The 12,583-nt window shown below is 42.6% G+C and overlaps 1 protein-coding gene across 1 annotated transcript in view; it reads right to left on the bottom strand.

The window, feature by feature from the left end:
• Positions 1-1,919: 1,919 nt before the first annotated feature.
• KIAA1755 (KIAA1755 ortholog) overlaps positions 1,920-12,583 on the bottom strand; it is a 76,018-nt gene continuing 65,354 nt past the window's right edge. Inside the window, exon 14 of the mRNA XM_069063506.1 lies at positions 1,920-2,888. Within this exon, the coding sequence (XP_068919607.1) occupies positions 1,962-2,888 (927 nt within the window). The 3' untranslated portion in view covers positions 1,920-1,961. The remainder of the gene's footprint in view (positions 2,889-12,583) is intronic.

Below are 12,583 nucleotides of genomic sequence, written 5' to 3'. Positions count from 1 at the left end.
TCTCTCTCTCTCTCTCTCTCTCTCTCTCTCTCTCTCTCTCTGTGTCTGTCTCTGTCTCTTTCTCTCTCTCTCCTCCCCCCCACTCCTCTCTCTCTCTCTCTCTGTCTCTCTCTTTTTCTCTCTCTCTCTCCTCCCCCCCACTCCTTCTCTCTCTCTCTCTCTCTCTCTCTCTCTCTCTCTCTCTCTCTCTCTTTCTCTCTCTCTCTCTCTCCCTCCCTCCCTCTCTCTTCATCCTCTCTCTCTCTCCCTCCATCTCTCTCTTCCTCTTCCTCCTCCCCTGCTCTCCCCTCTCTCTTCTCCCCCCTCTTCCTCTCTTCTTCTACCTTTCTTTACCTCCCTCCCCTTTCTGTCTCCCTCCCTTTCTCCTTCTCTACCTTCTTCCCTCTTACCTTCTTTTGGGGATCTTGCTTAGCATTCTGTCAGCTCTGCCTTAGACTTCCAGAGAGGAGGAAGGAGATTTTTCTCCCTTGTGCCCCCAAAGAGGCTATGATGGTTATGAGTATATGGCAGTGAGAATCTGTGCTTACTTAGGTTAGCCTAAAATTGGACCTCAAGTCCTTGACTGCCTCTTCTGTTTTGTGTTTCTTTCCCCAATCCCAAGTCATGAGAAATGGACATCTTATCTCCCATTGAAGGGATGGGAATTCCCCTATCAGCGACAACTACATAACAGAAGGTACTTCCTGAAACTATCCAATTTCTTTTTTTTTTTTTTTTTTTGGAGAGGGGAAGGCAGGGCAGTTGGGGTTAAGTGACTTGCCCAAGGTCACATGGCTAGTAAGTGTTAAGTGTCTGAGGGCATATTTGAACTCAGGTACTCTTGACTCCAGGGCCAGTGCTCTATTCACTGCACCACCTAGCTGCCCCAACTATCCCACTTCTCAAAGGAAAGATGATCATTACCAGTTGGATGCTACATCTGAAAGGCTGGTTGGGACATCTCTTCCATAGTCTCACTAAGTTCTTCTTAATCTCCTGGGAGAGCATAATAGATGATGGGTTACATTGTTTATGTTTTAAGCATGTGTAAATATGTGCTTTTGTGTTCTAAGCATTTTTTTTTGTAGTGGAGAAAATAAATAGCTGTCTTCTTTGTACATTGAGTATTTTTTTTTCTAGCAGGGACATTGTTAATCCCTTTTGGGAAGGACCTAGACATGAGTCATATGTAAACTTTTTTGGTAGGTTTTTTTCTCCAGAACTTTAGTATGAGGGCATAATGAGCCAGAGAATTTCAACCTTCAAAGTCTGATCCTTTCTTTGGCATCTGGTTCCCCCAGGATTAAACCAAATCCATGTGAGTCCAGAAACTGGATCCATCCCAGATTGTGGATATTTCATCTGAGCCTCAGAGCAGCTCTTCAGGATAGGTATGCCAGATACCATTATCCTCATTTTATAGGTGAGGAAACAGAAAGTGAGAGGTTACTTTTCTATTTTTATTTTTCTATTTTCTATATTTCTATTTTATATTTATTTATTTATAAAATATATTTATATTTATTATTTTTATTCTATTTTCTAATTTTCTATAGTGACAAGCCACAAGCTAGTAAGGGTTAAAAGTAGGATTTCAAACTAGGTTTTTCTGACTGTGGGTCCACTAGTCCAGAGAAGGGTAATTCTTTTCCTAAGATCAAGGATCAAGACTCCAAGTCAAGTCCCACTTTTTCCAGGAAGCCAACCATAATTATTCTAACCACATGGACTTCTCTGATACTATTCATCCATATCACTTATTGTCTCTATCATTCATCTGAAAATTCAATTATATTATGTTTAATACTTTATTATATGCTATCTCTTCTTATTCTTGAAATGCTTTGTGCATTTAAGTCTCTACAAGGCAGTGACTGTTTCTCCCCTTCCTTCCATAGTTGCCCACACCTCCCTCCCATCAGAGTAGCTGAGCACAGATCTAGACACACAGTAAGTGTTTATTACATGCTTGCTGAATGATTTTACACAGGGCTCCCTGGTGTCTGACCACTGAGAGGCTTGCCTTCCAGCTGCACCATGCCTGTGCCCTTGCCTGGAGCCCAGAGCAGCTGGGGGCTACTCAGCTCCAGAGATACTACAGGACTAGTCAGTGGGGAGTCCTCGAGGGAGGTCTGTGAATCCGTCTCTTCTGATGAGAAGCTACCATGTCGGGAGAAGTGGAAGTGGGACCCTCGTCCTGGCCTTTTTCTGGTGAGGCCTTTCCATAGGGTGGGGGATGTGGAGGATGCTGGCAGAGTAGGTAGCCACGAGGGAGGCTGCAAATTCTCTGTGGCTGCCTTGTTAAGATCTCCAGCCAGGGTAGCTTGGGGCCTTTGTTCTGCGTCCATAATTCCAGGAGCTGGGTTGGAAGTCCCCGTTTTCTGTAGATTATCTCTTTCACCCCCTTCTTCCTTAGACTGGCCAGAGGAGTCATTTTCCTTTAGGCCACCTCGGCCTACAGAGTTCGAATTCATACCTGTGCCCAACCTTCCCCTAGGAACAGACTGTCCTTTCCATCTTTGGATTCCAGTGAATGTTTTCCCAGGTTCCAGAATGGCTATGGACTCTCCCTCCAGGGATCTGGAGGCTAAGTTCACTGAAATATCTTTTCCCTTACTAGGGCCCAGCTCAGTCTCTAGTTTCCCCTGGCACCGGGTCAGAGCCTCCTGAAGAATCACATAACTCTCATGCCGCCTCAGTCGAGCTTCCTCCCAAAGACCCAGGCCAGGGCCTCTACTCAGAGAAGATGCCTGTAGCCACATCTCCCATAGTTTCTCAGCAGGAAACTCTGCTGCAAGCCTCTGTAGGTAGGTCTCCAGGTGATGTTGTGCATCTTGGCTGGCCTTACAGCCCTCACCCAACTTTAAGTCAGCCACCAAATCCTGACAATCCAGGTTGAACCAGGTCATCTGGAAAAAGGAGAGGGGGATTAGCATAAATATATAAGACCAAGAACCAATGCCTAATGGGTAAATATTTAGAGATAAAAACAAACAGACCTCAAAAGAAGAATTATAGACTATTAACAGGTATATGAAAGGTGATTCCAAACAATTAATAATAAGAAAAATGCAAATGGAAATAGCTTAGAGGTTTGACCTCACACCCAACAAGTTGGCAAAGGTGACAGAAGATGAAAATGATCAATGTTAGGAGGACTATGCAAAGACAGGCACACAGATGCATTGTTAGTGGAGCTGTGAATTAGCCCAACTGTTTTGGAAAGAAATTTGTAATGAAGCTTTAAAAAGTGTCTAAAACATCCATACCTTTTGACCCAAAGATCCTATTGTTAGTTAGGCATATACCCAAAAAGCCCAAACACAGAATTCGTAGACCTTCTTTGCAGAGATCAGGGACTATTGGTATAGATACTACATTTATAGTCAGACACAGTTGATGTATTGGTTTGATTTGTGCAATTGCTTTTTCTCCCTTTCTTTTTAAATCTTTCTTACAAAGAATGGCTCACTGGGTAACTAGGAAAAGTGGATGTATCCAGAAGTATAGGTGATGTAAAAAAGAAAAGATATCAATAAAATAAAATGGAAAAAAGAGAAAGGGTGGGAATGAACTCAGACTAAAATCAATCAGCCTACAGGGCTGGGAAGACATGTAAGGATGATTGGGGCAAGGATCATAGTATTTGAAACTGCAAGGGAATTTAGAGACCGTCTAATCTAACAGCTTCCCTTTACCAAGGAGAAAACAAAGGTTCAGAATAGCTGTGTGACTTGGGTAAGGTCAGAGCCAAAAAGCACACAGTCTGAATTCAAACCCAGGTCCTTTAACTCCAAGTATAATACAACATCAACCATGTACTAGAAGAATAATGACAATTGGAGTTTCAATAGCATTTCTTTCTGTTAAAAAGTTCTTTATAGCTATTATTTTGCTTGAACCTCACCACACCCCAATGAAGCAGATAATATGAGAGCTATTATTTCCATTTAATGGATGAGAGAATTGAGGCTCAGCTCAGAAATGATTATTCAAGGTAGCAAGATTAATAAAAGGTGGAGCTGGGACTCTGTCACAGGCATTCTGACTCCATATCTGGACCTTGGCATCCTTTAGGACAGCACTCCAATCAGATAACCTCAGAGGAATCTTCTAATTCTAGATCTATGATCCTATAATTGTTATTCAGTCATGTCTGACTCTTCGTGACTCCTTTTGGAGTTTTCCTGGCAAAGATCCTGGAGTGGTTTGACAGTTCCTTCTTCAGCTCATTTTACCAATGAGGAAACTGAGGAAAACAGGGTAAAGTGACTTAACCAGGGTCACATAGCTAGTAAGTATCTAAGGCCAGATTTGAACTCTGGAAGATGAGTTGTCCTATCTCCAGGTCCTGTGCTCTATTCACTATGCTACCTAACTGCCCAATGATCCTATAAAATGCTTACAGACAGCCATACTTTCTCCCTCACACCCTACTCCAACTCCTGGGTTCCTCTTCTCTATAGTAAACATCTCCTCATATAGCATACCCGTGAGCTCTTTTACCATCCTTGTTGTGTTCTTATTGGACACTGAAATCTATCAATGTTCTTCCTCAAATGTAGTGCCTGCAACAGAGCCCAACTCTTTAGGCGTGTTCTAACAACCTTTGCCTCACTGTTTCTGGAATCTCTCCCCTTCTTCCTGAAGCCCAAGCTCAGATTTTGGGAAGTTTCTTTTTGGCAGCCATATCTCAATGCCGACACATGTGAAGCTGGTAGTTCACTATAAAACCCCCAATTCTTTTTCAGACAAAAAATTGTCTAACTGCTCCTTCTCCATCATGGACTTGTGATGGCAGTTTATTGAACCCAAGTATGAGATGTTACATTTATCTCTATTACATTTCACCTTATTTGATTTAGCCCAATGTTCTAGCTTGTCAAGATCTTTTTGGATGCTTTCTCTGCCATTCATTGTGTGAACTGTCACTCTTAGCTTGGCATCACCTGAGAGTCTGATAAGGATACCATAAGGCCAAGCCCACTGGAGACCTCCTTCCAAGCTGACATTGAACCATTAATGGCCCACTCTGGACCTGGCCATTCAACCAACTCCAAATCATCTAAGTGTATGATTGTCAAGCCCACACCTCTCCTCATTTTAGAGAAGATAAAGATGAGAGGTTTTAGCAAAAGCTTTGTGAAAATCTAGGCTAATATGTGACATTCTTATGATCTGCCAGTTTAGTAACCCTATAAAGAAGGAAATAAAAGGAAATAAAGTTAACCTGATATGAACTGGCATTCAATCCAACAAGCTTTTATTAGACATATTCTGGGTAACAAGTGCTATGTTAGACGCTAGAGGTACAAAGAAAAAAAGTCCAAAACAAAGCAAAGTAACTAGTCCCTCCCCTCAAGGAACTTACATTCTACTTTTAGGATACAATATGTACACAGGTAGGTACAGATTTATATATGTATGTGTATATACATGCATGTATGTGTAGATATATGCATATGTATATATGCATATACATACATAGACATATAGATTCAAACATACATATATATGTATAAAGGGAACACAACTTAACTTCTTGGAGGAGGGGGAAGAGGGAGGAGTGAAAGCACTAAAATGAAGCCATCACTGTTTCCTTTTCTAGATGTTCACTAGCCATCCCTTTACTAATTCAGTCTAACATTCTGCCAGGAATAGAAGTCAAGCTCACTAGCCTAGAATTTGCAAACTCTATTCCCCCCCCCACCACACCCCCCACTAAAAAAATCTGGTCAATATCCTCCCTTCTGAGAGCAGAATTAGTTTCCCTTCTTCCTCAGATGTGAAATCCTCCCATTCTCCATAATCATTCAGACATTAGTGACAACGGCTCAGCAATCACATCTGCTAATTCTCTCAGGTGACTTGAAGTCAGCAGGGGCATCTTTTACTACAGTATTTCCTTACTTATCTTGGGTATTAAAGTACTATTACCATTCTTGTTCCATCTTTCCCAGGCCAAAGGTCTTCTCCTTGGCAATAGAAGAACTGGGCAACTCTCACTTTGAGTTGTTGATCTCTGTCTCATCTACCCCAAGCAATGGTCACATCCCTTCTTTGTCTCTCGTCTTTTTCCCGATTTGCAAACAGTGATCCACTACTTTCTTGTCCTTAGTTTTTCTCACTATCCTCAGCTCATTTTGAGATGTAGAACTTCTGATATCATTTGTACAGTACATGCTGTGCTTTTACTTAATAACAGCATCTTCCTCCCATGGCTGTTGTGAGGATAAAATGAGATAATTGAGTGCCTTGCAAACCTTAAAATGCTACATAAATGCTAGATATTATTATTATTAATAATTAGTTTTATATTCTGTTATCTGCCCTGGCTTCTATTTTTTGTACATATATTTTAAAAATCTATATTTATTGGTACATGTAATCTACTACAACCCCTAAATATGTATTCACACAGTTATCTAGGTATGTGTTACTCAGTTTGTGAAGCTGGATTTTTAAGCCCAAATAAAAGACTTTACATTTATTCCTATGAAATTTCAAGTATAATCATAGTGGCTGTGACTAAAAGGATTCATTCCTTGGTGGGCCATGCTTTGGTTATGAGCCTTTTGATACTGAGCTAGGTTGGTTCTCGGAAGATAGACCCATAGTTTGTCATCAGGCCATACCCTGAATTGCCTGAACTTATACTCCACAGGCATAATTTTTGAGGGTCAGCATTCTACCTGATGTGGGGATGGGAGGGAGGCCTCTGAGAAGGACATCAGTGGAGGCCTACTTTATACAGGAATTATTAAACTTCTAGAAGTAAGTACTTTCCACAATCTGGCCCTAAATTCCTTTTCTGCCCTTATCTCCCAAGCCTCCTCATGCTGCCAGCCTCCTCAGCATCTCCCAAACACGTCTCATGCATTCCTCTTTTGTACTTTATTCCCATGCCTGGAATGTATCCTCCTCTATTATTTTATCTACCCATCATCATTCCTCTTTCTCCTCATACCCCATCTCCTCATCACTCTAACCAAATCAGACGAATTAGAGCTCTCCAAACATTCTTTCCACATTCCTATGTCCAGTCTAAGGTGCACGCTATTCTCTCTACCTGGGACACACAGGGTCTTCTTCCAGTTCACTTCCTCTCCCAGGTTCTCAGGAGCTCTGATTCCTGACCATGATTTTCCTCATTGAAACCTTATTCATACTTTAAGTACTGCCTCCTCTTGGAAGCCTTTACTGATCCCTGGCCCCCTTCTTAGTTAGGAGGGATATCCCCTTCCTCTGAATTTCATATTCTTCTGTTTGTATCTTGCTTATAACACTTAGCATATTAGCACATCCTTCCTGATATTACAGTAATTAAAATGGCCAGGATCTCCCACTGCATCCTGGGTCATCTCCAGCCATCCTGATGAATATCTGGTCACTGGACCCAGATGGCTCTGGGGGGAAAGTGAGGCTGGTGACCTTGCACAGCTCTCCCTCACTCAAATCAATGTCAACTGCAAGTCATGTCCTCATTTTCCTGATGTCATGGTCCTCTTCGAAAATGAAGGGCAAACACAACAATCCCACTGGCTGTCGTTTCTTGGAGTCAGAGATAAGTAACTGTATTTTATTTAAACTTAGTCTCTTCCCTGGTATCCTGCACAGGACTCTGCTCTCAGTAGACCCTCAGGAATTGTTTATTGAATGGAGACTTTATTCTAGAATTCATCTTTGTGATCTCCAGGGCATGTAGCACAGGGATTATAACTCCTAAACATACCACCAGGATTTCATGTTTGTTGAATGAGGGAATCCTTCAAGGCCCAGCCCAAGACCCACCTTCTCTTTAAAGTCTTTCCTGACTGCCCTAGTACCCTGCACCATGATGCTCCCTGGCCTACCACTAAGTTCTAGCATTTACTGTCTGAACCCTTCTACTTTTCCACTGGGCAGAATCTGTCTTGGACCCTTAAGTAGCATAAGGCCAAACCCACTGGAGACCTTCCAAGCTGACACTGAACCATCAATGACCCATTCTGGGTCTGGCCATTCATTATCTTTCCACTTGTATCTTTTTTACATTTCCACCTTGGATGTAGGCTCCCTGGCGGCAGGGACTATTGTATATAGGTCTGAGCGTTTAGCAATGCTTATCTTAAAGCTTGGAGGGGAATTTTGTTCATAGAACAGAATAGTTGTTTTCTAGGATTTTAATTTCATTTCAATCAAATTCCACCAATATTAACCAACTACCACGTGACAGAACCTACGGATACAACAGTAGACAGGACGCAGATCCTGCTCTGTGTTCTAAAAGAACTCCTAGTCTAATGGGGGTGGAGACATGCACATGAATAAGTGTAATATAAGGGACATTAAGATAAGTGCAACTTATATATAAGTGCAACGACTAAGGGCTAGGAGAAATGTAAGTTAGAGCCGCCTCTAACTATGAATCAAGCGCTGCATTAGGCACTGCATTAAGTACCAAAAGAGGCAAAACACAGTTCTTTCACTCAAGGAGCTTGCGATCTAGTGGGGGAGGCAACATTCAAACAAATCTATACAAAGCAAGCTATTTACTAGATAAACAGGATAATGGAAGGCAGGCACTGGAATTGAGGGATTGGGGAAGGTTTCCTATAGAAGGATGGATTTTAGTTGGGACTTAAAGGAAGCCAGGGAGGTCAGCAAGTATTGCAAAGGAGGGAGAATGTTCCAGGCATGGGGGACAGCCAGAGAAGATGCTTGGAGTCAAGAGATGGAATGTCTTGTTTGTGGAATAGTCAGGAGGCCAGTGTCACTGGAGTGAAGGGTACATTTTGCAGAGTAAGGTTTAAGAGGACTGGAAAGTAGGAGGGGGCTAGGTTATAAAAGACTTTGAATGTCAAACACAACATTTTGTATTTGCTCCTGGAGGTAATAGGGAGCCACTGGAGTTTATTGAATGGGGAAGGGGGAGAGGAGAGGAATGTCGACAATTTAAGAACAGGTGTGTTAACAAGAAAATGTATATCTTTTTTTCTATTAATAAGGGGAAAACAGAAATTTGAGGAAGGAAGGAAATCTTACTTTTATGGAGGGGGACAGTGTGGGGCATGCAGAAAGGGAAGGCTTCCTGGAGAAGGTAGCATCTAAGCATCACTTTAAAGGAACAGAAGTCTCCGAAAGTGTGGGATGGAAGGGATTTCCACCACAGACACCAGGGTTGGCAGAAACAAAATATTATTGTTGTTGTTTGCCCTTCATTTCCAAAGAGGACCGATGACATCACAGGGGGATGTCTTGACTTGAATGTGACTTTTGGATTTAAGTGAGGCAGAGCTGCACAAAGTCATTGGTCTCACTCTCTCTTCAAGAGTCATCAAAGTCTAATGGCAAGAAAAAAGCCAAGACAACTGGCCAGGGCCAGGATGTGTATCGGACAAAAGCACAGAGATAGATGATCTGCCTGGGCAAGTAGGCAGGTGCCAAGTTGTGAAGGGACTTGATGGACAGGCAAAGCGGTTTACATTTTATTTTGTGATCAGGACAGTGCAGCAGAATGTGAAGGCCAGCTTGGAGAGCAGAGAGGCTGAATGAAGGAAGATAGGATTGCAGGGAGTTAGAGTAATCGGTAGTATCCTGCCCAGACACAGCCTTCGTAGATGAGAAAAGTGGCTCCCACCTTTCTGCAGAGCTTGTTGGACTCTTCCAGTAGAATGTAAGCTCCTTGAGGGCAGGGAACAGTCCCACTGTTGTCCTTGTGTCCACATGATAGGACCTTTAAAAAATCTTTCCTATTGATCGATATGACTCACTCTTGCATTGTCTATTATTTAACTAACAACCTAATTTCTTTAAAAAGTCTGAGAGACTTGAATAGGTTCAAGAACCAAGAGCAGCAGATTGAAGGTATGCTGGACTTGGAGTCAAGAGACCTAGGTTCAAATTCTGCCGCTATGATCAAGTCCCTTCTCTCTGAACCTCCCCCTCATCCCTAACACATTGTAGTGCTAATGGGATATAAGATCTTCCTTGCCCACTAATAGGCCTCAGGTAAAGCCCATTAAAGGAAGCTTGCTTAGGGGGAGGCTTACCTGTAGGAAGGCTTTCAAACCTTTTGCTAGTTTCTAATTAGGCACTGAGTCATGAGGGCTGTGATGCCTTCTGGCTCTGAGAAGCATATATATATTCTGAGTTGGTATTTGCTTTGGGAGCTTGAGTATGAGAAGGTTCTTGTGAATCTCTGGTCAAGATTCTGAGTTCAGAATCTTATGTTCAGAGATTCCCACCTGCTCAGAGACAAAAACTCTTCTTGATCCAGGGACGTATGTGAAGTATATAGTTGATTCAGGCAGTCAGAGCCCTGTCTGTTGGTCTTTATTTCTCTGCTTGCATTTTCTCTCAAGTTCAGGGTGCTGACTTTTCCCTGAACCAGTGAATATGATTAAAAAAGCTTGTTGACACATTAAACAGTAATGTTTCCTGGTAGAGCAGATCTAAGAGCCTGTGCTAACAGCCATCATTGGTATGCCAATGCGGTTGCCACTCTACATATCTTCTTATCTGCAGTACCTAGAACACCTGTCTTACTGGGTAGTTGGAAGGAGCAAATGAAATAGTGTTACAACTTTTGTGAACCTTAAAACTCCATATCAACATCAGCTATAATTATTCTAGATCCATACCAGAAGAATTTCCTAATAGTTAACAGCTCTCCAGCAATGGAAGGGGCTGCCCCAGGAAGCAGTGAGCTTCCTAGCATTAGAGGGGTACTATAGATGGAATTCCTGCAAAATAATAGTAATGACTCACTTCTATCATGCTCTGGGCTTTGCTAAGCTTTTCCCTCTCATCAAGTATTATTATCCTCATTTTGTAGATGAAAAAAAACTAAGGCTCAGAACATCTAGTTCAGTCCCTTTATTTTACCAGTGAGGACCAGAAATAAGAGATTAGTCCCTAAAGAAATGCCCCCAGACAGTCTGATGCTTCCTCCAGCCCCATCCGACTAAGGCCCAGTGGATGATTTGGTGGATATAAGCCTTTTTAGTGTTAGGATTAGAACTCAGGTCACTTGGTTCCAAATTCAGGGTTTTTTCCATTACCCCCCCACTGCTTTGGGGAAGAGGTCAAATGAGATGACCTCTGGAGTCCCAGTTATGAAGCTATAGGTTTCATGGTTTTAGCTTAATTCATGGTAGTGAATTGGAAAAAGTATAGAATGTCCGGGAAACAACCCTAACCTTCTGAGATTGTTTACATTAAGAAGGTTGACTCTGACCTTCCTCAAAACATCCACTGAGCCCTAGACAGATGGGCTAAAGGGAGCGTTGGTCTGGCTGGGGGCTCTTACCCTGGGGTGCTTCATTCCTCCTGCAAAACAGATGCAAATAGCAATGAATGTAACCAATTTTCAGCAGCTTGTGAAAAACCTAATCTTTCCCTCCATTAATTTAGTATCCGACAGAGAGCTGTTAGGCAGCGTGCAGCGTAGAAACATTTTCTCCAGAGGCACCATCTTTCCACGGATTAAAGGAACTTGTTTTTAGATAAATGACTTAATATACATGGAAGCACACAGAGCCCAGAGATGGGAAAGGGTGACATCAATCCAAGTTTGTGGCATGATTATATTAGTATTATTTAGGGCGGTGTGGCTTCTGTATCACCAAGCCACCCACTACTGCCACTCCCATCTCTTGCCCTTCTTCCCCATACTGTCACGGCTGCCAGAGCTGCCTAATTCCTAGGTGCCAGACCATTGACTTTCTATCCGGTGCCCAAAGCCCTCTGCCACTTCCTCCTGGAAGCCTGCCCTGAGAGCACGTGCATATTGGCATTCTCTCTCCCTGGCTAACTAGGCTGTCTAGGCCAGCCACACATCTGCCCACCTTCCAAAGGGCATTTATTGAGATCACAGCAATACCTCCTGTTAGATCACCACTGTCTAGGAGCAGGCAGTATGGGACTGGGGAAAGAACATTGAAGAAGACCCTGGATTGAATCCTTGTTTTACTATTTACTATATATGTGATAATAAATTAAAAGTCACAGGCCTAAGGTCGCCCAGCTTGGTAAGCAGTGGATGTTGGATTAGATCTCAGGTCCTCTGACTCCAAGTCCAGAGTTCTTCCTGTTCTTCCTAATATTATGAAGAGCAAATCACTTCATCTGTCTGGCATTCATTTTCTTCATCTATAAAATGGGGTGATGGGGCTAAATAAACTCCGAGATCCCTTCTGACTTCAAATGCCTTGATCCAGATTATCTTGTGTCCTCCCACTCTCCTCCACATCTCGAGGGTGTTGTCTATGAGTTTCTACTCACAGACATGCCATCAGTGTTTCCCTTTGAATACTCCCCTCCCTATAGAATGTTCAGTTTTAAAGGACTATGTATTCTTTTGGCCTTCAACTTCCTCTACCCTCTCCTCCTACATCCAGGGAGGAACTGGGATGGGGACTACTCTTGTGATTCTATTGGTATACAGAACTCCTGGATGAGAAACCGTATCAATTTGGGTGAACACTTTATAGTCTTAGTTTCTTTGGGTTTGGTTTTTTTTTTGAGAGAATTGGGGTTAAATGACTGGTCTGAGGCAGATTTGAACTTGGGTCCTCTTGACTCCAGGGCTGGTGCTCTGCCCATTGTGTCACCTAGATGCCCA

Source organism: Petaurus breviceps, unplaced genomic scaffold, assembly GCF_028583685.1.
Source record: "Petaurus breviceps papuanus isolate PSGF00001 unplaced genomic scaffold, PetGlider_PUasm1.0 90591, whole genome shotgun sequence".
Classification (NCBI taxonomy): Eukaryota; Metazoa; Chordata; class Mammalia; order Diprotodontia; family Petauridae; genus Petaurus; species Petaurus breviceps.
The sequence above is the reverse complement of the archived record's forward strand: the minus strand, read 5'-3'. Positions and strand labels throughout refer to the sequence as shown.